Here is a 25031-nt window from a genome sequence, read left to right as displayed (position 1 = left end):
TTCTCCAAGCCCTTACACGATGAACTCTGTGACATTCGAGACGAGGATTCACTGAATCTACCAGTAAGCCATTTCAAGCAAGCCAAAGCTGAGAATCCATATAACCCACCTCTGAATCCATTTACCTTTAGGGGGAAACTCACAGAGCAGATGTGGTCAGTGTAATATAACAGGGGTGAGCAGGGTTGTAGTTTGGTTACTGGGTATGTATTCAATATGGTGCACACGTTAAGCAAACCCTGTCATCGAACTGAACTGTGTGCTGATGCAACAGCCATTTCATACACATGATCCATTTTGATTTTAACCTGATGTAAACAACCCATCCACAGTGCTCAACTGAGGCTATGATTTTAACACAGAGGTCACAGAATCATACAGTAACCTCTTGAAAAACATGAATAAAGGCATAAACTATGAGTGGGAAAAAAAAATCACATTTCTACACATTTCTACTTTTCTCCTTAAAAGAGGTAGCGCTGTGCCCTATTGGTTCACACAAAACTACTCAGCCAATAGACTTCTCAAAACTGTAAATTCTACCCTGTTGCTAGAGTTAAAAAAAAAAAAAGAAAGAAAAATTTGCTGGCACTGTGTAGCAGCAAAGTGGCAAACCCTATTGTGGAAAAAAGGAGTTCTTGCTAAATACTCAAAGGGAACATTTTGTTAAAGTGGTGGACTGCTGTTTCGTACAGCATTTAATGTCCTTAAACGAGAGGGCTACAGAGAGGGCTTTGCTCTAGCGATTTACCCGGCCAATTTGTTGAAGTAAAGGTGGTCAGTGATGCTACTGGCAGTGTGTCTGCAAAGAAAGTCCTCCATGCGAACGGCCATACAATCGAGAGCTACACGGCTGGTACTGATATATGTCATTTTTCCCCCAACAGCCAATGTTGTCAAAGCCTGCAGACTGTTTCATCCTACCCGTCTAGGGCTGGCCCCACAAAATAGGTTACTGCTGGTCATGCTACATGTGGCAGGACTCTTCTGAAGTTGGAGGAGCATCTGGACATGATAGCTCAGAGGTGTTTACCGGTGGCCTGCAAACAGTTCGCAGTAAGAAAGGTGCCCTTTGCCAAAATCCAATGTTTTTTTGACGCATGGCCGATGATGGTTGCCAGGTTGCTGGATCCACAACGAACTACACGCTGTTTTGTGTAAGTGCAGAGATAAGCCAAGACAATTTTCCCCACTATCAAAATACAACTTAAAAACCTTTGTGCTGTCACCATGAAAAGTGTGTATACACTGAGAGTCTGCTCCAGCAACCTATTGTCCATGTTCTGTCTGTGACAGTTATTTAAGACTCCCTAGCTGAAATCATAACAGTACAATGACAGCCAATACACAGGCTACCACACACCTACAATATCAAATGACTTTATACAACTTAATCGCTGTTTACTTGCGAGATAACCAAACTGCCATTTCAGCAACTAACACTGTGTGATAGCCACAAGCTCTACGCAGCAGAGAAGCGTCAGGACCAACACCATGCAGAAGGTCACTTTTTCCCATTTCCCATTAAAAGGAGAGAGTGCAGCGAGGACAAGCGATGAGGGATGAGCCTATGAATTCTACCCCTTTTTAACAATGGAGCAGCCTCTCCCACTGATTAGGGTCAGACGGTGAAAAGGCCGAGCGACGGAGGGCTGGGAAGATACCAGACAATCAGACCCCCGTCTGAATTACAAATGAGGGCAAGGAGAGTCTACCCAGAGCAACAGCCGCCATCACCTTCTGGCACTGCAAGGAGGGGAGGGCGAGGAAAAAATGGACACATACTCAAGGCTTTATTTTCTTTTAGTAGAGAGCACAATTATTGGAGATCTTAGAAATCTCCAACCTCCCACTTCGCTCCTTGTAATCCCTTCAATTTCCTGTAATAAGAGGACATCCAGTACAGAGCCGTAACAGAAAACAGGAGCCAGAGACTTGAGCTCTGGAGATTATGGGGACTGATGCTGGTGGTGGCTGTTTGGCCAGAGATGTGGATCGGAGATGGGGACAAATAGAAGTCCCTGCGATGTCTTGTCCGACAGAACCCTGCTCTATCCTTCTCCACGGTCGTGCGCTTTGCTGCGTGGAACATGCATACAACACATATGCACATGTATCACACAAGCACACGTTTTGATCACTGCTTCACTTATAGGTCACCTTCTTTTTGCCTTATTTCATTGTGAAATCTATGCGCATCACAGAAGATTGAAAGAAAATGAAATCAGTCAAAACACACCGATGTCATTGTCAGAGTGGACCAGAGGCACGAAGCATTATGGGAGCGCGTCGTGAGCACTGCTCCTGAGGGGATCCCAACACACCAAAAGCACAGGGTAAACAAACGCAGACCTAGACAGCAGCCCACACACCCCACCCAACTCAAACATCTGACTGATAGGCCATCCCCGATGTACTGGGAGAAAAAGGACTGCACAGGTCCCAGGGGGGTTTGTGGGAGACGTGGGGTGGGGGTGTGTGTCTGGTGTGCAGGGGGCAGACACAAAGGGGACCCACAGTCAATGTCAAGGCTGCGACAGTCTGGGTCTCAGCTGGGGCACTGTGGGTTTTGGGGGGTAAAAACGCCAGAGCTGCCCTCTCCTCAGCCCCGCAGCAAGACCACCCCAGAAAAGGAGTACCCCCCGCCCCCAACCTCCTTCCTCCAAACTCACTCCTAACACTGTGGCTTAACAAAAAAACAGAAAACTGCTCCCACCCACAAGGATATTCCCTTTGAAATTAATTACCAAAAAAGAGGGGATGAAAAAGCACTCCTTTATTCTAGAATCCTGTGGTTCTGTTTGTATTTATTTGTGTCTGATTAAACCACGTAAAATCACAAGATCGGGGGGGGGCAGACCGTGTGCAGCTGTTGGCTGGGAGCCCACGACGCCACAACTGCTATGGGCGCGCTCACGTATACACCCCGAAATTTATTGGGGAATGGCAATTGCTCTGGCTTCTTCCAATCCCATGGTGTATGTGGACGTGGAATCTTGCTTTGTGGCAGAACAAGATAGAAAGGGATACTTCACTGCAACAGACTGTTTAAAGCCCTGGCATTAACTGCCCTCCACCTATTGGGAGTTGAGACACCCCAACTCTTATAATGCATACATAAACAGCAGAATCAGTGCGAGAGGTAACCCTCTATTTTTCACTGGCACAGCACTTACGTCATGACATTAACCCGCTGCTTAACTGTGCTCAACGAATTAAGAAAACCCTATCAAAATGTACACCAAAAAACAATAGAAAAATACCAAAATTAAAAAAAAATCTGCCGTTTATGTTACTTTTAGAATGCAGAGACACTCGCAAATTATAAACAACCCCTAAACTGAAACACCGGAGGTGTCATGATTTATACCTTTGTTTCCGGGACCAGGTGACTAACCCGAAGAGAACCCCAGGACTTGAAAGACAAACGATCAGGCAAATGGGAAACAGCAGGGGCTTAACGCAGGCGAAGACTGAGACAAACAACAAACAAGACTGAAACAACATTTCTGTCTACAGCAGGGCCATATACTCAAAACACCTATAAAAAGACATTCACTGTCTCCCACACATAAACATATTATGGCAGGGATCTAAACAGAACAACTACTGCTCCTTATTAAGATGACTTGGATTAGTATAGAAAACAGGCGTGATTCTGAAGTGCAGTGACACATTAACAACCGACACCAGGCTCAAAATGTTGAAAGTCGGAGATGTCACCGACACCAGAATCAGATATGGACTGTAAAACACCGCGGTGTTTTGGTTACAAGACTAGCGTTGGTTCACCGGCGAGCATCTGCCAAACCGACATCCAGTATCCCGTTTCCACTTCGCGTTGCCTCGGCTGGCCGCAGCCCCGATGGAAATGAATTTGGCACACCCGCGTACCCTTTCCATTCAAAGGGCCGTCTGCAATGACATCACATTACATCGTTGATTGTTCCACCGCAAGGGAACGAATTAGCCAAATGTTTGGTGACAGAATCAAAGCTTCATTTTCCCGGGGCCCTAATTTTCGCGTACCCAATTACGGGGCGCTGTGCATTTAACAGAGCCATTGGTCCGTTTAAAAAATGTCCAATTTACTCGCTAATTTCCCTGCTCACATACTAAAGCAAAGTTGAAAGGCGCTTGCAATTATTCAAATCGCGAGTTACAAAAAAAAGGGAGGGGTGGATTCCGCCGCTAATGAATATTGATAGGGCCATACATGGCCAGGTGGGTGCCGTACTTGTCGCGCTCAATGGCTGCGACCTTGATTCAACTCGAGGCGAGGCCTACACGGGCGATTCGATTGAGTTGAGCTGGCTCGTTGTGTCATACGCTACCAGTTCGAAGGCTGTCATTAGCCGCAAATGTCACTCAAGCGACATAACGCCGCAACAAATGCTAACAGCAGTACAGCCTCAATAGAAAGCGAACCATCTTTACATACGCAGATGAGCGAGGAGCTGAAGATCGCCTCAGTCTGACGCATGCTAATGTGAGGAGCCAAACATCAAATTCCAGAGTCCGCCCCCAGCACTGGAATCCAACAATGCCGCTCATTTAGGGCAAATGGTACTGAAACAATGCTCTCATCTGCCTAGTGCGCTCTACTCAACAGCCAGCGAGGTAATTAGAAAAAAATCATTTGAATTCTGTTCTGTGAACTAGTTCTCAAACGTAGTATAATTCCTCCCTCCGCCAAAGCTGGTTTGGAACGTCAAAGAATTATCAAGTATACCAGCAATGTTTTTACATGATAATCTACGATAAATTCCAACTACTGTCCAACATAAAAGTTCTTCCCATTGTCGCTGAATGTAAAGTTCTGGTGGAATACTCACTAATGGAGCTTACAAACATGTTTAGTTAAAATATTATACTCTTCCAAAACTAGGGTGATCATACATGCGTCCCAAAAAGAGGACATGTCCGGGAAAAAGAGGACGTATGGTCACCCTACCAAAACAGATGAGGATGAAATATTCTTTACCTTGGGAAGAATCCCCAAAATTACAAGCGTGGCAAATTCAACTAAAATAATATCTAATGTGTGCTGCACTTTCCTCTCGAACTAGTCACGTGTGGTACTTGTAATCAAACTTCACATGCACATTACTATGAAAAAATGTTTTCAAGTCATTCACAAATGACTGTCCATCTTTCTGCTGCAAAAATAAATCAGTACATTAGCTTCAATAAAATCAACAGAACGCGTTAATCCAGACTTGTGGGTTTGGGTTGCGCAGTCTCTCTACTGTGCGTTAGAACAAAAGTCTGTATTTTCAACTCCCATTAGCAAACATCTTTGGCCATTTATCATAACTGCGAGTTAGGCTACATACACCCCGGTCCCTGTCAATCTCCCTACCTCCCCACGAACTCAGCCTTTCTCTCTTTGTCCTCCGTGTGCCTCTGACAGTCCGGCACTCTTGGCCCAGTCTCAGGGCATGAACTGAAGTGTCTGGGGTACGTGGGGGGAAGGGTGACAGTCTGGATCTCTATCCAATCTGTTTACATTTCAATACACCGCTGACAAAAAAAAAACTCTAACACGGTCGTGGGCCGAAGCAAGCCCTTCCCAAGTCTCAAAAACCCGATGGAGTGCGAGTCCGACCATGTTTTTCATACAGTATCACGATTAATTGAATTGCAGGAGTTTGGCGAATTATGATCCTGGCTCGTCCAGGGAGACACAGATACAGGATCGACAAATTTCTGTGCGAAGCATGTTTCATAGACATGGAAAGCTAACTCCTGGTGGCATGACTGAACCAAGCCACACGCTAACCTATATAGGCTACTCGAATTGATAACTGGTTAACAATATCGTTTACCATCATTCTCATTTTCTGGTAGGAAAACTGGACAAACTAGCACACTACAAATAACGACGTATCACCATTTTACTTCACACAACAGACAGTCTGGTTACCACAGCTCCACGCAATAACGTCAACTATATGCAGTGTGCAAAGTTGAAAACTTAAAACTGCAATCTATAGGGACAGGGGAAGACGTTAAAATGTAACGCTATCTAAATACGGCCTTCAGACCAGACATCCCATTTTCCCACTAGCTACCCCTATTCAAAAAAATGCATGGTTGTATTTAAATGACGCTGGAGGTGCAACGAACAGAAGTAGCTAACTAGCTAGCCATCTGCCGCTGATATAATAAAGCGACAGCCGGCTAAAACATCGTTTTTGCAGTCAATGCGTTCGCATCACAAACACGAAATCGCACATAAAATACAGTAGTTGACACAGTTTCGACAACAATACTTACATATCTCCATACCCTGGGGCTGGGATCCGGTGCAGTTGCAGGAGCAAATGACATTGGAGTTGATGGGGCTGCCCAGAACCGTTAGGTTTTGCATGAGGATCGGGAAAAAAAAGTGAAACCGAGAAGAGCCACCGGCAGCGGCCCGGAGGGACGGGAGGACAACTTTCTAGCAGCCCGCTGTCAGAGTCTGCCTCTCCGATCCCACATTTTTTCACGCCATTCTCGCTTCAACCGACGCGGCTAGCTCGCTGTAGCAATTTAGCCTCCAACATATTGTCCTAGCTTTCTTCCTCCTCTCCTCTCGCCTTCATTCAAAAGAATGGCTCGCTGTTACGCGATCATGTGGGCTGGCTTAGCTACACCCCACCCCCTCCCCCAAAAAGGCAGCAGTTCAGGCCAGACCCAGACATGGGGGGGGGGGGGGGGTGTTGGGAACAGGCTCGAAGGAGAGACCGGTGGTGACAATGGCGATGAGAGAGGGGATGGTCTAGCCAGTGGGGGTGGGGGGCGGTTAGAATTACACACACTCATTAGAGACAGCCACGACCAATCAAGCCAGCCATTGAAGATGCTAACCTTGAGGTGACCCCATAGTCTAGCAGCTCTTCGGCACATGTGTTGGACCCCTCCTGTCCAAGCCGTCTACAGTCTATAAATAACCGAGGCAATAAAAAAAATTGCAGAGGGGCAGAGAAGATAGTTGCCAGGACATCTGCTTCTAAATCCTAAATTTACTCTCACTATGCTACATAGACTCGACAGCTATATCTTTATTGCAATTACTTTTACATAACACTTATGATTAAAACTTAAAGGTGCACAGAGGGGAGAAAATCTTTTACATTACCCCTATCCTGGCAAATGTAGTGTTAATTGTGTTTTTAAAAAATCGTATAGTTAGTGTGTATACATGATTTGAGACCGCATTATATAAGGAATTAACCAGCGAGCCCGAGAATATCCTGCTAACGGTGCCAGACAATTTAAATGAGTCCCTTCTCCACCAGGGACCCGGGGACCTCTGGGCCAACAATTTAGCACACATGGGAACAGGACGACGTGACTTCCAGACCAGACAGGAGACAGATAACACCAGCCGCTAAATACCAAATGCACCCGTACCCTCCCCCTCCTCAGTCGGGCTGGCTCTGCTTTCATAAACACGCAGACGGGGAGCTTTCATGAATAGAGGGCTCATTATTTCTACAACTTCTGCAAATAAAATTAACTTCATCAGTACGTTTTACAACGGTGGAAGAGTAACTATGAAACGATAACTGCTTTGTAAATTATCAATGACAGTACACTCCCTCGATATATATTTAAAGTTACATATTAAAAAAAATGTTGAAAATATGATTTATTTACTTTTCTGAAAGTCTGAGACTGTATCCAAGACCTTAACTGTCTCTGGCAAAAAAAAAAAAAAAAAAAAAAAATAGAATGCTTCCTGTTTCTTAGCTCCACCTAGCGTTCACTTTGTAGTGGTGCAAATACCAGAATAAGCGAGCAATTAATCACTGCCGCAAAATGAAGCTCTGCATGACGTTGAACCTCGGGTTTTTCCAATAAAGCATTTCCCATACAACTTCAAGCTCTTATACGCCTCTACGGTGATTACAGAGACTTTCTTTGTAACACGTAATAAGAAAGAAACACAATGCATAATAATAACAATAATAATAAAAATATTGCATTGATGAAGCAACGTTCACAAAGCCAAAACGATGGGACTCTCAGATAAATGATAGATGCAATTAGTTCATTTCTTCTTTTGATAATACAACCCATCATCTATCAAGGACAACATTAAATCAAGGCAGGGTCAAGCAGATTTGCTGTATGCTTGAAGGTTCTTTTCAAACACATTAAAAAGGAATATGCATCACAGCCATGACTGTCATGTCCCTCCAATGTAAATCTCTCTCACCTGTGATCATCCATAAAGCATGGCACACAGCGAACCTGCTGAGGCATTTCACTATGGCAAATATCACTGTCAGCCTTCTGTAACAGTGTTTTTAGTCTGGATTTGAGATTTACCTCTTTGTATTTATTCCTTAAAATGTTTACCTTTCACCAGTACAACATGAGAGCGGGCAGTCAAAATTAAAGACTGATTGGTTGGGGAAGCACAAATCATCACTTTACTCATGTATTATATACATATTTTAATACTGAGATATACTAACTAGTGCATGCCCAGTGGAATAATATTACAATAATAATGTACTCTGTCATAAAAGGAACAAGGAAACAGTAAAGGGCTTGTGAATTGTGTGTGTGCGCATGTGTGTGTGCGCGCGTTCCACAGAGATGGCAGCCCGAATCTAAAAGAGAGCAGGCTTGTTTCTTCATCCTGAGGTCTTGCAACAAGGCAGACAAACAGTCTCCTCCATCCTATCGGACCTGGGACTCCCACCACACAGTCCCCACTGCGCCCAGCTATCTGAGCGGAAGCTTCCTGTTCCTATTTTGTCCCACGTAGGCCGCTCCCCTTTCCCTACAGGTGCCAGCTGCAGTCCACCTGTGGCCCGCCTCTCCCCCTCCCTTCCACCTACACCGCTCGCTCTGCCCTGATTGGAGGATACTGCGGAGCGACACACCTTATGGAGAGGCGGGAGGGGGGGGGAGGCGGGGTGTTGGAGGGCTGGGGGATGGGAGGGGAGGGGATGGGAAGGGAGGAGGGGGGCCCTGCAGACCGCCGCTGCAGCACAGAGAGTACATAATCACCAGGTATTGGGTTTTTCACTCCAGCAGGCTTGTTGAGCATTGTAATGGGCTGTCTGCCCGGGAGGATGAGGTAATGTCTAGGTTTAATGCCAATCTCCTGAACTGGCAAGACACTGTGGGTAAACAGGCTCAGGGGAAGTGGGGAAGGGCAGGCCGCGAGCCGTTATGATACTAATATTAATAAAGCCGCCATCGCTTCGCACCGATAATAACCGCAATAGCGGGAGTGCAAGTAATAATGGCACCGCTACAAGAACCAATCATCGTTATTAGTGCTGTGAAGACGCCGGTAATATTAGCGTCGAGGTTTAAAATAACTGGACAATTTTTATGGCCTTTGCGACAACATTCGAAGTCATCTGCGTGAAAATGACAGCATCTCTGCAGACATAAACGGAGGGAGGCACTGAGGAGCCACTCCCCGAGCTGAGCAGGCCCGGCACACGCCAACCAGCTCCTGCAGTCTGTGAGGATAATTTAATCCCCCCTTTTTGGGGATTCGCAGGCGGAAGGAACATGCAGTGGAGTAAATTACTGACAAACTGGGTTAAAAAAACAACAACAATGAAAAAAAGCAACACAGAAGTGAGAAGGAAAGCTAACACCTCGGGGCCATGTTACTTGTCACCCGATCCACTGGCTAGCTACGGTAAGTCCGCACATTTCACAATCTCTGACTATCGAGCCTTGCAGGCAGTCAATGGCAGCCCATGCACACACAATTCACTCCCTGCCCTTTCGACATCATTCCATCTTCCTTTCTGCCAGACAGCAAAACTACAGCAATCCGATCAACACGCTGAAGTCGCTGTGCATTTTACTATCAACACATTAATTGTGACCCACGTGATTCATTTAATGTCAGGTATAGCTGACAGGCCAATTACAAACACCCCAATCTGAAAAAGGCAAAGAAGCCACTGAAAGAAATACCTAGATAGCAATATCAACACATGACAACCAGCTTTTATCTTTGAAGACATTAAAAGAAAAACAGTTTAGCTATCCAATCTTCTTATAGTTAGCTAGCCAAATTTAAGGATGTTCCTTCACAATGACCTCAATCGTGATGTAATGTAGGTCAACCCACCATTTTAAAATTTCCAGTTTCAATGAAAGAAAATCCCATTTTTCCATCCAGCTGAAACTGCGTTGACAAACTGGCTAACAATAGCTAAAATGACAGAAGCAGCTCACTAGCTTTGCTGTTTGTGGGAATGATAACATAGTAGTTTTAATATATGACCGTAAAACAGGCTATGAGACTGTTATAGCCATTCTATAACTTATCAACTCGATTAATGTCAGCTTTGGTCCTATTTTTAAAACTCCCCAAGCAAACTTCTTCACTGCCTCAATCCATTTTTATTTTCTCTTTTTTAAGAACCAAGAACACAGTCATAATAACCTACTGTCTACAGCGATCACGGGATTGGTTGCTTCGAATAACACACTGTCTAAAGCTGCAGTGGGATTGGCTGCTTTAACTGCTGAAATCATTGTGTGACCTTGAAGAAGTGCCTTCAGATCCATTCATACAGAGTGCGTCCTATGAGCGCGGCCCCGCCTGCTGTGACAACACCACCCCTGCATGTCTGCGAGACATGAGAAATCCTCGGTATTTGCTTTCTGTGGCCGCCGTGCAAACACAGAGCACTGTCAGTTTTGTTTGCTCAAATTGGAGTTAATTAAAATTGGGAAAAAGACAGACTAGCACATAACAGGTCAGTAAAGTGTGAAGAAAAACATTCCTCGAAATGACTCATTTTTTTCCCGCAGTTTCCTTATTGACTTGCCACGAGTCGCTTGCCCCTCCTGCAACGGCGGTGCATCTCTGACCAACGGAACACAAAGATGTTGTGCTATCGTTGTCTGTCTGGGAAATTTCCTTTCATCAGTAAACTCTCTGAGCAATGGAGTGCTTTGACTTGCTCTGGGGTAACATGACACAGACATCATACTGAGGTGCTTAACAGAGAGGCCTTAAACCGAGAGAAAAATAACAGGATATAATTCGATCAAAATGTTGGCCCACGTGATCATTGTGGGAGACCCTACAGAAAAACAGGTCTCCTCTGAGATTAGCTTTCACAAAAACAGAGGTTCCTCAACTTTCTAGGCCAAAACCGTTAAGGGGGGAATGCACTGCCTGCCATTACAGACAGCTGATACAAGTGAGGTGAAGCACATCACAACTGCACCATTACGGTTGGCTATAAAGTGGCACAGCCCACCACACAGGTTAGCCACACAGATTCACTAGAGGTTCACTAGAGAGAGCACTATTCCCTACCGCAGACTGAATGCAAGAACATGGCCTGTGCATTATTTTTCATAGTTCAACTGAGATCTATAGCTTCTATCTTGCTACTCACGATTGATTTTGTAAACACTTCCTGACTGAGATGATTCATCAAAGGAAGAGCCAAGCTCGCCTGCCCCGCAGACGTCATGTGTCCAGACAACTCCGGCTAGAGAGGGTCGTGCTGACTCATTCGGTCTTCCACACTGTGCTCGCATTCAGCATGGAGCGCCTGATTGGGTATCGCCCTCTGGGCAAGGGTCAGGAAGGGCACAAGTAACAGCACAGACAGATATCTGCGATTGGACTGTGGCTCATGCTGTCATCCAATCACAGCTGAGCAACCCCCCCAACAGGTTTTACCATTATGATGTCATATCCCAGATTGAAATAGGGCAATTCTTTCCAGACAGAGGAGCAAGAATCCTATTGAAACATTATGACACTGTATTACAGAGTTAAACAGGGTGATTCTTTCTGCACTGAGGAGCAAGAATCCTAGTGAAACATTAAGACACTGTATTACAGACTGAAGAATCCTGTACTACATCTGCACAATGGGCAGCACAGAGTGTAACTGCATTCAAGAGTAAATCACTCATTTTTATTGTCGATTAACAGGGCCACTTCAGACTGGTGAGGCTAAGCACTGAGTGCTGATGGATGGGGGACAGCCACGTCACTGCTAACATCTAACGAGAGAAGGGGCTATAGTGGTCAGTAGCGTTGGAAAAAACAACTGTCTAGCCTCACAACTGGTGATCCTGTGGTTGCCAAAGGCTGTGCCATGTTAACTACCAGTGAGAGTGTGTGTGTGTGTGTGTGTGTGGGTGTGTGTGTGTGGGGGGGGGGGGGGATTTTGTCTCACTGGTTCAGTAACAAATGTGTCACACGCGCTGTCTATGCTGTGACATTAGCTGTATTTAAGGGGGGGTTATTACTTTTTTTTCATTTCCATAGAACTGTAATAATCTCTCAGAAGGGATTAGGGCTGCACTCGCAATATGGCTCACTTGCAAAATTAGCAGCATGCTTTTTCTCTGGCGGTGATTGGAGAGGAGATTACGGCATCGTCGCGCTGGCCGCGGACACCGGGCATGGGCAAAACCGCTGCTGCCTGGCGGCGGGATGTGGGGGAAGGGGGGGGGGGGGGGGGGGGTGTCGGCTCGCAGTGACAGCGGATGTCCCCTTCAAGAGCTGCCAGCACTTCCCTCCAGTCACCTTTCCACCGGTTTGTCATGCAAATTCCGCTACTTCCTGCTTTGCGGCATGACGGATTAGTCGCATCTCTGATTTATCGGCGTAATCCCCGTGGAGACAGTGGGCTTTCCCCCCTCCACCCCACCCCTCCTCTGACCGGGACGCAAGCGAGGGAAGTCAATACCCTCGGTCTGTAACTCAGGCTAATGAATACCGCCCCCTCAGGAGCACCCCATCATGTAAGCAGTTCATCATGGCAGAGAGGGAGGCGGCCCTCTGGCCGGGGAGCCGGGCTATTCCCCGCTGATGAGCTTAGCGGCTGTCAATAGCAGAACTCCTGAGTCACCCTCCCTCTCGCTGGCGCCGGGGCGAGCTGCGATTACTCATGATAGCGCATTAGCATGGCTCTGCCTCCCTCCGGTCCTTCCTGTCTCTGCCCGGGCCCGAGCCAGACTGCAGAGCCCAGACTGCACACTACACCTGACCCTGATTCAGGAACAGACCCAACCCAGACGAGGGACTAGACCCAACCCATACTACAGAGGGGACCTGATCCAGATGACAGACTAGACCTGACCCAGACTGGAAACTAGACCTGAGCCAGATTGGACAGTACACCTGACCCACACTGCAGACTAGACCCGACCTAAACAGCAGACTACACCTGACCCAGATGGCAGACTAGACCTGACCTAAACAGCAGACTTGGCCCAGACTGCAAACTAGATCTGATCCTGACTGCACAGCAGACATGGATTTGGCACCAGAGCAGAATTGGTTCAGAGTGCAGACTAGACCTCACCCAGATAGGAGAGCTGTCATGACTCAGATGTAACCCAGACTACAGCATACACAACTGACCTTTTTACCCTGAACCTTGACTTCCAGGCAGACAGAGACAGGTTAAGTAACCCTTGGCTCCTCTGCATGAACGACCATGACTTCCCCTGATTCCTCTCAATATTCCTGGGCCAGACGTGGTTGTCCCCACCGAGAACTTCAGGAGCTAAAGGTGATGTTGTCAAAAATGCATACCGAATGGTATGAAATTTACATACAGCATAAGGCACAGTTCAACAACGATGCTATTCAGCAAAGCCTGCGATGTCCCAAATCTCAGGCAAGCTAGTCCATAAAATATAATGAGCTATAGCTGGCTGGCAGAACTGGCCAGCTGTGACCACACTGAATTTAACTGTCATCTCGGATCACAATGTCCAGCCAAGTGCCTTACTGCTTAGTTATTATTATTTGTTCACTCCAAGAATGCTACTTTGGAGGTGCGGTCATGGGAACGGGCAGGGCGTTCCCCTCCCTGATTCCTGTGAACTTCTGCTGCACCCAAAAAGGAGAAAGAACACAGGGTTTTCTCAACACATCTTTCATTGTGTGCCAGACAGGCAATTTTTGGGCAAGAAAAAAAGGCACATTATGCTTGCAGTGTGGACATGATTTTCACTGTGCAGAACAGACCTGATTGAGACTGCAGTTTCCACTGCGCAGAAGAGAACCGATTCAGACTGCAGATTTCACTGTGCGGAACAGAGCATATTTGAGGCTCACTGTAGCTGCTACTGCACAGAACAGACATCACTAGGACCGCGGATCTCACCGTGCAGAGCAGAGCAAATCCAGACTGCAGTTGCGACTGCACAAGAGCAGACCTGATCAGACTGCAGCTGTCACTAAGGGGTGCAGTCCAGAGATTCACAGCACTGTTGCCTCAAAGCACACAGAGAAACAACCCCCCCCCCCCACCATACCCACCTCTTTCCACACAGAAAAATGTGACTGCTGATTTTGTTGTAAGGAGGGGCTGCATTCTTTCCCTGACCTGCAAATGAGGCAAAGATATTCAATTTGACTCTGGGTTCAGCTAAAAAGCAGAGCGGGATGAATCTTTAAACCTCTGAGTACAAATCAATGCATTTTTTTTTTTTTACCAGAAATGAGGGAGGTGAAAATGACATTCACAGGAGAGAGGATTTTTGCTAAAGCTTTCTACCAACTACCGGTTACATTGTTACTGCACACAGTACTGAGTTAAAATCCTCTTCAAAGAGGTGCTTAGTTCAAGAAACAGAGCACTATCTGAGTGGGAGTCACAATGACCTATTTTTTCCCCTCAACCACAAATTCTACCACCACAAATACAGAGCCATGCCATGCACTGCCTTGCGAAAGCCGCCGAACAAACTCCGGCAACCACCCCCCACCCCCCCGCACCCCCCCCGCGCCCCCTCCAGCCAAGGCGAGTGGAAGATTCCGCACGGTTACAAAGCCTGATTGGTCCAGGGACTTTGCTCTAAACCAGTGCTGCTGCAATTGACCAATCAGGGCTATACCAAGAGAAACAGTGAGGTAAAACTGCCCTATCAGCTTATGATGAAGGTGAGGAGTAACTGTTTCACGGTGATTCAGGTACATCATGTACTTTTGGCTGAACTCGGCGTGGCATCTGTCAAGGTATTGAAGAGTTCATTCGGTTTGCTGCCTTGGCAATTTCCTACCCCAACCCTGGCATCTATTTTGCATAGCACTCATGAAGACACCTCTTAATTCATTAAAGAAAAATGCCCCCGTTTGTCCTTTCTGACCAGTTCGCCGCTGTGCTTTTTATAAGCTCCCAAGCCTCTGCAAAACAATGTTCCCACCGAGGCTGCTGGAACATACTGTCTCCAGGCTTCCGGTGCAACACACAGACACACAGACAGACACAGAGACACACCGACAGGCACACAGACAGACACAGGACTTCTTTACTTTCCACCACTGCAGAATTCCACTTGAGGATTTTTGTTTGGGTTGAAATAAGCCAAAGTCAAGGAGAGAGAGGGGAAAAAAAACAAGAACGAAAGCAAGATCCTTCTCCTGTCCCCGAAAAAATGTCTACGCTTCAGTTGTTCATATATACATTTCTGCAGTGTATTATGTTATTACACCTCTCTGTTGGCTGACCGTCAGAGGAACAGCAGTATCACTGGCGCGCCTCTCCCCGGGACCCGACGCAAACAAACCGCTTTAATCGACTTTTCGCGTCTCGGCTTGAAAGCCACCCCGCGCCGCATTGGAGTGTGACCTCCAGCCTGCGAAGGGTTTTCTCTCCCCCCCGCCCCTATTTTTTCAAGTTGTGAGACAACGGTTGTTGTTGGGCACCCGCCGCGAGTCCTCTGACTGATCTGGGGTCAGTCTCCGAGCGAGGCGCAAAGCTCCGCCTCAGCAGATTCTCCGCCGCTGGTCTGCGCTCAGCTTTCCTCCCACAGCTGCTGCTGCTGTCACACTCGCACAGTTTGGGGGACACGCCGAGGACACAAAAAAAAAGCCACAGGCAAACCCAGATCTGAAGAACACTTTCTTCAGCACTTTTGCTGCAGGGGGGTGGGGTGGGACTGATTCAGACAGTTTAGTTACACTCTGCCTGGCTCATCTCCTAGACAAGAATTGCTCAAATAATAAATAAATTAAATACAGAAAAGTAAATTTTGAAAAAATCTACTTCAGTGCAGGCAGGACTCGGAGCTGCAGTGCCCCAAATTCTGTTGTCCTCCCCCAGAACGCCTCTCAAACGCTTCTGCCATCACTGCAGCGGAAAATGCAGAATCGCAGCTCTGCGCTGTCCGGATCCCGATCCCTCTAACGCACCACTGTCACACGCCCGCTCGGAGGAGGCCTGGAGACGCAGCTGCTGACGGCCCCCTGACACAGGTGAAAAGCGTAGGACGTGACAAGGCCTGGGTTTGGGAGCGAGTCATCACTCTCAATGTCCCTGCCCTGAGAACACAAGGCTACCCTCTCCACCAGGAGCTGCAGGTTCCCATGCTGCTCCTCACAATCAGAATAAAGGGTGTTTCTGTGGAGGAAAACAGCTCTGAGCGTGTGTGCTGTGAATTAGGAGACTGCTGCTGGCTCCTACACGAGGGAAAAGGAGCCGTACGGTAACAACAGGAGACCGTTTTTAACTCCGCTAAATGAAAGCGAGGCCGCGCCTCTTCCCAAAGCCGGAGAACAACGCCGGCCACACAGGATCAACCCTGACTTTTCCACCCAGCCAAACTGGGCTGACATTAGGAGCCAATGGGACCTGCTACCTCAGGCTGGCTACTGCGAGATGCACCAAAACCATCCATTCCCAAACCTGTGGATGGGGCAGCTTCCCACTAAAATGGGCCAAGGGGTGCAGGAGCGCTGCGGAAGACTGTGTGTGACAAATGTGACGGTGCGCCAGCGGGGGGGGCAGGGGGGTGGGGGGTGGACGGGTGCCAAACGCCCGAACACGGAACACGGCGCAGTCAGCGGTCCCTGCCAAAAGTGGAGAGCAGGGGGGCCTATTTATAGGCCAGGAGAGCGGCTCGGCATTAGCATAACAGGCAGACATTTTTAGAATGCTAAGTGTTTACTTCACGTCCTGATGGAGTTGTTCCACATTTGGGGGGTGACGCGGGGGGGGGGGGGGGACACTGCGCGGTGTCTGCCGGGTCCGCTCACTGTGACGATGTGACAGGAGACAATGCGGATGGCAGCACTCCACTGCGGCCCCCCAGGCAGCGTCGGTGGCAGTGGTGGCGGCTCGCGGAAAAGTGCCAGACTGTTATAATTAACGCTCTTCCTCCACGCGAGCGGCACCGCGGACCCACGCCGCCGCTGACGGAGCCCCGCACGCTCGCGGAGTCCCCCACGCTCGCTGCCACGGCGACCCGGTGCGTCCTTCACACGTCGACACTCCAGAGCGGTGTCTGCCAAGCATAAGAGCGCCGCGCTCCCCCCATTCCCCCACCCCCGCCCACCCCGTCTCTGACGTGTCACACACGGCTGGTGTGAACACCAGGTCCCCACGGTACTGTTAAAACGTGGCTGCGCTGACCTCGTCTCTCACCGCCGCTGGGAAGGGGGCCTCACCTCGCGTGCTGCCCAGCGCCCCCCAGGGCCCCATGAAAGAATGACAGAGCCGTGATTCACAGGTTTCCTTCCGTGAGCAATGCACATCATTGTGTCAAAACACAACCGTGACAACAACACCCTTTCCCCTGTGCGCTGGCTTTCACATAACCAAGCCCCTGTCTGTATCACAACCTTCTCTCTTTCCAGACATAAAAATCCAATCACTCCATTGGGCAGGGGGGTGGTCACATGACACATGACATTAATTGACTCGAGGGGTGTTGCCATGCTGTAGCTGTAATTAAGGACTTGTAAACCAGTTGGCTGCATGTTCGAACCCTGGGTCAGGAACTGCTGCTACACTTCAGAGCAAAGACCTCAAACCTGACTAGTTCCATAAATATTCCACAGTATAAACAACAGAAAAATGTTAACTAAGCCAGACAGCCTAATGTAAGAATGATTGCTAAGCAAACTTAGCAGACATCCTAGCAGACAGAACAACCTATTAAGAATCTGCTGTCAATATTGCCTTTGTTACAGCCCTCACCATTCCTTTTAACCTAGATCACTGCAAAACGTAAAAAAAGGCAAAGTGCTAAACTTCAAACAGACAGCAGCCTACATTCACTGTGATTTTCAGACCAGGTGGCAAGAGGCCTGCTTGTTAGCTAGCTCCTACATGTCACCGTGGGTTTCAGCAGCCTCGATTCAGCCTCACACAAGCCAGCTGCATGTGTTCCTGCTGCCTCTCCCTCGAGTGGCTCCTTCGGGGACGGGGTGGGGGGGTGGAGTGTCGATCCTCCTGCTTTTAGTGGCCCCGGCTGCATCATTACCCCGCGAACACACTGCGGGGAATTTATCGAGCAAAAAGACGAGGAGGGAGGGAAAGGAGGGAGGGTGGTCTGTCTAAGTAACGCGAGAGCGGTGTGTCTGAAGAAGGAAGAGGAGAGAAAGAAAGAAAATAAAACAGGAGAGAGACGAAAAGAGACCCTGAGGCCTTCTCTACCCTCCAGCTAAACCAAATTCCTGTGCTAGCCCAGGCCCGGGCACTCAGTTGCTCAGACACACTGCTAACACTTTAGTGACAGGAAGCTGAGTGTCAGTGACAGAGAGGAGGCAGAACGCATTCAAAGTGATATAAACTCAGACAGCAAGCTGCGCCGCTCAACAAGTTACGCGATTAGAATAAATCTAAAATGCATAATGCTAAGTTTTACAACTGCTTTAAAATCCCTTGCATAATGGGCCCCTTTCATCTGAATTTCAACCATGTTCATTAATACAGCGGCGGAGGCAAATACACTCAGACGAGCTTCCAGATTTCTTTTATATTCCTTTGAGCATTTTGTTCTCAGCAATTTCCCTGAAGATCCGCCCCCCCCCCTCCCCAAACCTCAAAGGCTTTTTCTAGCATCATCAGAGTGGATCAAGCTTTTGAGCGCGCCGCACATCTTGTGTAATATCAGCTCGGAGAATAGGGTCATTTACCACCGTGGCTTGTTAAGCTGTCTTCTCCACTCGGCAAACGTGGTTAAGGGAAGGGGGGGGGGGCTGTTGAAAGTTCATTATGCAAATTCCACACCATTGACATGAGCGAGTGCCGGCCAGCGACCCCGATCAAAGCCGGCGCGAGCGCTTCCCGGATTCCCCCTCCCCCCTGCAGAGCGCTGGCCGGCATCCCGGCCAGAGCCACAGGTGAAGCGGAGGCGCGGTTTTTTCTGCCGCCATTCGCCGGGGGACACCGTGGGGCGCGATTGTTAGAAAGGGCAGAAAGGGACCCCCGGAATCGAGACGCCGGGCGCTAAATAGGCCCAGCTGCCGGTGGCTTTAATTGCCTCACGCCGCTTTTTTTTTAAAAAAAAACCGGATGGGGTGTCCAACGCTGACCTGCGCTCTGATAGAAAGCCATTAAAAGTGCTTCAAAGCCCGCCGCGGGGCTCGGGCCCCGGACGCCGCCTGAAAGCACCGGGGGGACCGAGGGGAGCCACGGGGGGAGGACAGGAGGAAAGAAAGAGAGAAAGAGAGAGGAAGAAAGGGGGAAAAAAAAACCTCATCATGTTTATTCAGTCTCCCTCGGATTGTCTACTTAAAATAATCCCTTAAACACATGGAAATGAGACTCCTCTGAAAAGGCGGAATGGAGCTGGACAACGGGCCCGCGGATCTGCATATAAATGCAGGACCCCGCTCTCCAGCGGAGAGAGCAGAGCCGACAACACCAGAACACGCCCCCCCTCCCCGCACCCGCCCCACCCCAACCCTCACCAGAGCCAGCAGAGAGGTGTAAAGCAGCCGCCTCCGTTTAGAGGAGCGCCCTCAGATGCCCAGAGGAGGGGGGGCCGCAAGGGGGGATGATGATGAGGCGTCTCCTAAAGACGATGCGGGACCCCTGCCAAAACTGCCCCTCTCCCCCCGCCAACCCCCCAACACCCTACCACGACGGCACTATTCAATTACGCCATCCGGCACACTCATTTTCTGCTTAATTGACCCCAAAGTCACGTTGGAAAACATTCCTACCAGCTGCAAACCAAGCCCCATATTTGATCTTAGCGTGCTTCCAGATTTCAAGCTAATTACCCTCTTAGTGACCAAACACCGCTTCCAATCCAAAGCAAACTGCTTAATCCATCCTTAGAATGCTGTTGAGGTTTGCACTGTGATGGGATTAAACAATGTAAAGATAAACTCTCAGGAATATATAGCTGATAAACATTTAGGCCTCCCTAGCGGAGTCTAATGGCCAGGGAGAACTGAATGAATAACATGTGCACCATATATAAAAGATGCCTTTAATATGGAAAAAAAATTACATAAAAATATTTTTAATAAGGCCACTGCTTTCTGCTCATATTATAAGCATTAGTTCTGGACAAGAGAATATTATAGGCGTATGCTAATTTACTAAATAAATCATTATAACAACAAGATTGTCAAGGATATTGTAATAAAACAACCATTGGTGGTGCTTCTTTTTCTGGTACAGCAAAACTACTCAATGTCAAAGCAAAGACTACTTTTAAAAGTTTGCCTGAATCATGTGTCCTTTAATGTTATCTGAATGTTCATATAAAAAAAGAAGAGAAAAATCTGTGCGGTTGTTTTCTGTGTTGCGGTAATGGGGTATCTGAGGTAATGGGAATCGCGCTAAACCGGAATGGGGATCTCTCCTTGGTTTCAGACAGAAGACAGACTGAGGTTGCCGGGCAGCAGCAGGCTTGTACAGGGCAGTGGATCTCAGTCAATTACTTTCCATATCAATAGAGCAGAGTGGGGCACTGTGAGGTTAGCCAGCAGGGGGTGGGGGTGGATTTGGGCTGGGGAACAAAAGTGAAAGGCCCATGACCTCTCCGTGGCCACTCGCGCGCCTCTTCTGCTGACCACTGTTTCAAACTGATAACCTGCTGCTTGGTGGTGGGGGGAATAGAGAGAGCGAGAGAGAAGGAGGAAGAGGGAATGAGAGGGAGAGAGAGGAGACAGAGAGAGAGCAAGAGAGAAACAGACGAGGGGAGGGAGAGGGGGAGAGGGAGTGCGAAAGTGGGAAAGTGGGAAGGAGAAAGACAGAGGGAGGGAGACAGGCGAGAGGAGAGATACAGACAGACACTGAGTGTGCGTCAGTGCAGTACTCTCTGTCGCCACATCGTAAGCATTTAATTGCCTGTGGTGCGCGGCCCTCCTATCGCAGGGTAAGCTTAGGTCACCTATAGCACTGTACGTCCACACTGTCTCACACTGCAGATAGCGCAACTGATTCACCTGTCTTCAGCACCAGTCCCACAGGATGACATCATACCCACGTGCCCAAACCCCCGGTCCCCAGTGGGGCCTCTGGGCCCCGAACATGACCGCACAAGATGTTCTCAGTTGTGGCTTTGATGACTACGATGGATTAATGAGGTTTTTTTTTTGTTTTGAATGACGTTGTTAGTTAATGTAAAAAAGAGGGACTTCCATAGAGGTGTGAAACCGTGCCAGGCCTGACCCAAACAAAGAAACATTAACAGCATATTACACTGCTTCCGCCATTGCCCCCTATTATCTGCAACAGCGGTGGACTCCCACAGAGGTCCCGCCCACTGCATTGATTGACATTTGATCAGGGGGCGGGGGGTGGGGAGGGTGCTAGGGAACTGACGTCCCTGTTACTTAAGCCGACGTTTCATTGTTTGTCCTGGGAGACTGCCGCTTCACTCAGCCGAGCAGCGTCTAGACAGTATTCATGATCCATCTGTCTGGCGCGGCCACGGCTGGGGAAGATAGCAAACTCGATTAGGACTGAAGCGTCCCTCTCTCTGCCCCCGCCGCCCTGCATGCTGCCGCAAATCAGTATTCCGGGGTGTCCGAAAATTACAATCATCGCGCAGGTTTCTCATAATAGCCAGAGCCAGACACTTTCATTAACATCCGCTCGAGACGGCTAAATATTTTAAGTGCCGGCGCTGGACGCCTTCCAGCAGGGGGACGGGACGGCCCGCTCCGACAGGCCACTCTCAGCGGCACGAGAGGCACAGCAGATAAAATGAAAAAAAATGATAAAGAGGAATGAGGAGGATCCAAAATGCAGGCGTTGGAGAGGTGAAGGGCAGGGAGAGAGAGAGTCGGGGGGGGGCGGGGGGAGGATAGGCACTGGCACTCTAAAGTGCTGCCGTAAAGTTTTTCAGCGGCTTTTTTTTCCCCTTTTTTCCGGGAGTCCTAAAACTTCTTGAAACAAAAGCCTGGGAACATCAAAGCCGGCTGGCGCCCGGCCACCGGCGTCCGATCGCCGCCCTTCACCTCTCGCATTGATCGTGCCTCCGCCCCTCTCTCTCCCCGCGCAGCCTCATTTGCATTTCAGAGCGCCGTGCCTTCGCCGCCGCCGCAAAGCCGGATGGGGATGCGGCGAGACTCCCGCAGTGCCTCTGAGTAACCTTCACACACCCGGATGCGGTAGGCGCCGTGTGCAGGGTGGCTACAGAAGTCAGGCCTGTAAGCACAAGGTTACAGGTTTAACCCGAGTCAAACTGGGTGGAGCACGTTCAGTAACTACCAGCCACACACTGACAAAAAGCTGTCTACCCACAATGCCTTGTTTCAGGATGCCTTAAGTAGATAGAGACATTTTGCTTGTTTTTACTTGTATTTTCTATGTTTTCTAATGCACTGTCAGTTTCTGCAAATAAGTAAGCAAATAAATAGAGAAGAGGACTGTTTTTATTTCATTACTGTAACTTGCTGGAGCCGCATGTGTATAGGTGAGAATGTATAGTGGGGGATGTGATAGCATGTCAGACAGTATGTAGGCTGTGGGTGACACTGTCCCACTGCATCACTGCATCCCCTGCTGTGAGCACAGAGTGAGGGAGGGAGGCAGCTGTGACAGGCTCCGGTCCAGAGGAGACAGCCGGGGGAGGCGGAAGGCGGCGGGGGCAGTCTGACAGGGGCAGGAGCATGACACGCTGTCCCTGATCGGACGCCCCGCCAGAGACCAGCGCGTGCCGACCCACCCTGGGCCCGGTCAGCCCGTCAACAGGCAGGGGGGTGCAGGAGGTGGTTTGGCATTCTAAAAGAGAGCGAAAAGGTCTGCCAGTCGGCTCAACCCTGTTTCAGGACACCTAAGGCTGCTGGTTTGGTGATGCAGACTGAGAGCTCGACTGCATCAAAAACAGAAGAGAGGAGCCCAACCACACACCCACCCACCCCCAAAAAAAAGAGTGGGCCCTGGTACCCAGACAGCACATGATTGCAGAGAAACAGCAGAGAGAGTGCAGGGGAGGGGAGAGATGAGATAGTGATGAACTGATGCAGGGAGAAAAAGAGAGAGAGGAAACTGTGAGACAGAGATAGCAAATTAGCATGAGGGAGCGAGACAGAAAGGGAGGGAGTGACAGAGGGAGAACGCAAGTGCCAGGAAAGAGAGGGAGAAGGAGAGAGAGAGGTGGGGAGAGAGAGGGAGAAGGAGAGAGAGATTCAGAGGGGGAGAGAGAAAAGGATAAAGACAGAAAGAGACAGTGAGGAAGTGAGACAGAGAGAAAGGGAGAGAGAGCGCAGCTTTTTGACGGTTGCCAGTAGATCCCATTTGCACGGGGGGGGGGGTGAGAGACAGGGGGGAGAGGCAAAAAGGGCAGAGCCCACGGGACACTCACAGTTGAAAATTCCGGGCGGAGGGTGTTGGGTCACAACGGGGCAATTCTCCTCATCGCTGTTGTCCCCACAGTTATTCAGCTGATTGCAGATTAATGAGCCGAGACGCAAGCAATTGCCATTGGTGCAGTGGAATTTGCACTCTGGAGAAAGAAAGAGAGAGAGTGAGAGAATGGCCATCATGAGTATCTTTTTTAACATCATACACTGATGCACACAGGCACAATCACTTGACAGCTTTAGGTTCTAGCCTTAAAACACATTCGACGTCATGTTATTTCTTGGTAAGTAAAAGGAAAACCGCGCTGACAAGTTGTAATGTTCATGTTGTACAGCAACAAAGGATCGGTGAATTACTTGTTTTGATGATTTAAGTTTTTTAGTTGAAAGATAAGGGTACTTACGTAAATCCCTCAGACTAGATAAAATGTTACACAACGGTAGCAAGATCATTGAACTACAGAGAGGGACTGAGTTTCAGAGAGGGACTCCAGGTGCCCTTCAAGAGAGAGTGGTTTTGGTGGGGGGGGGCTCTGAGGCTAATGCATCAGGTTAGACGCAGTGTTATGTGCACGCCCGTGCCTCGGTGACGGGCTGCGGAGGGGGCCGGGGGGACAGGCGGGCGTCTCCCCACCGGCCTCTCGTGGGGACCCGGCCGTGCAGCAAGGCACGGCAGGCGCCATCAGTCAATCACGCCCCCGTGCAGGACTGCGCCGCGCCACTCCCACCCCCCCGCCAGACAGAGACGAGACACACCGTTCAATCTGGGTGACAGAACACCTGCTTCCTCAAAACCTGGGGAGTGTGGGGGAGCGCTTTGTTGTCAGCCTCGGTTACCTAGGCAACAACTGCCGCGCGATGCTGTGGCGGCGGCGGCTTGGAGTAGCGCTCCACTCTTACCCTTACGAGACGCTTCAAACACAAAAGCATTGGCGAGGGTCGGGGTTCAGACCCACGGGAGAGGAGGGCCATTGGTGTCTATTTACTGCAGCAACAGGTGGGGAGCCAGGATCCTAACCAGATGTTTGTGGGCTTAAACTCCACATAGAGACACTCCTCTTGCACCCAAAGAAAAGGCTCTTAACAGCTGTATAATCTGATAACATGCAAGCATTTACATCTATTCATCAGGCAGAAGATGCCATTCAGAATGACCAGAGTAAAGCAAAAGAGGCATATGTGTATATGATGCAAGGCAACACAGGTAACAGTACACACCAAACGTCACACCCCTATGGAACAAAATGTTACTACAATAATATATAAGGCACATGGAAAATACAAAGTAAAGTGCCTCAATGTAATATTCAATGCAGTCTATGTCTAATATACGAGTATGATAAATATGATAAATGAGTATGTTTGCTGTGTTGGTTTGCCAATGAAATAAGGCATACATGACAAAGCAGCCCAGGCCATGACCACAGCCAATAGCTTTGCAGGCGACCAACAGGAAAGGCCAAACCGCTGTCCAATCATTCTCAAGGAAGGCAACCTTCTATCATGACTCGGCAAT

General features: G+C 48.8%; 1 protein-coding gene across 2 annotated transcripts in view; it reads right to left on the bottom strand.

Annotated features, from left to right (window-relative positions):
- Nucleotides 1-25031, bottom strand: part of LOC118784642 (low-density lipoprotein receptor class A domain-containing protein 4-like) — a 53005-nt gene that overhangs the window by 19406 nt on the left and 8568 nt on the right. Inside the window, exon 2 of one of the 2 annotated variants that reach the window (XM_036538987.1) lies at nt 23518-23658. In XM_036538987.1, the coding sequence (XP_036394880.1) occupies nt 23518-23658 (141 nt within the window). Of the gene's footprint in view, nt 1-6279; nt 6572-23517; nt 23659-25031 lie in introns of those variants that run through there. The other variant, XM_036538988.1, reaches the window with a different exon arrangement.

The sequence above is a fragment of the Megalops cyprinoides genome, chromosome 10, assembly GCF_013368585.1.
Source record: "Megalops cyprinoides isolate fMegCyp1 chromosome 10, fMegCyp1.pri, whole genome shotgun sequence".
Taxonomy (NCBI): Eukaryota; Metazoa; Chordata; class Actinopteri; order Elopiformes; family Megalopidae; genus Megalops; species Megalops cyprinoides.
This window is presented reverse-complemented; position numbering and strand designations above follow the sequence as displayed.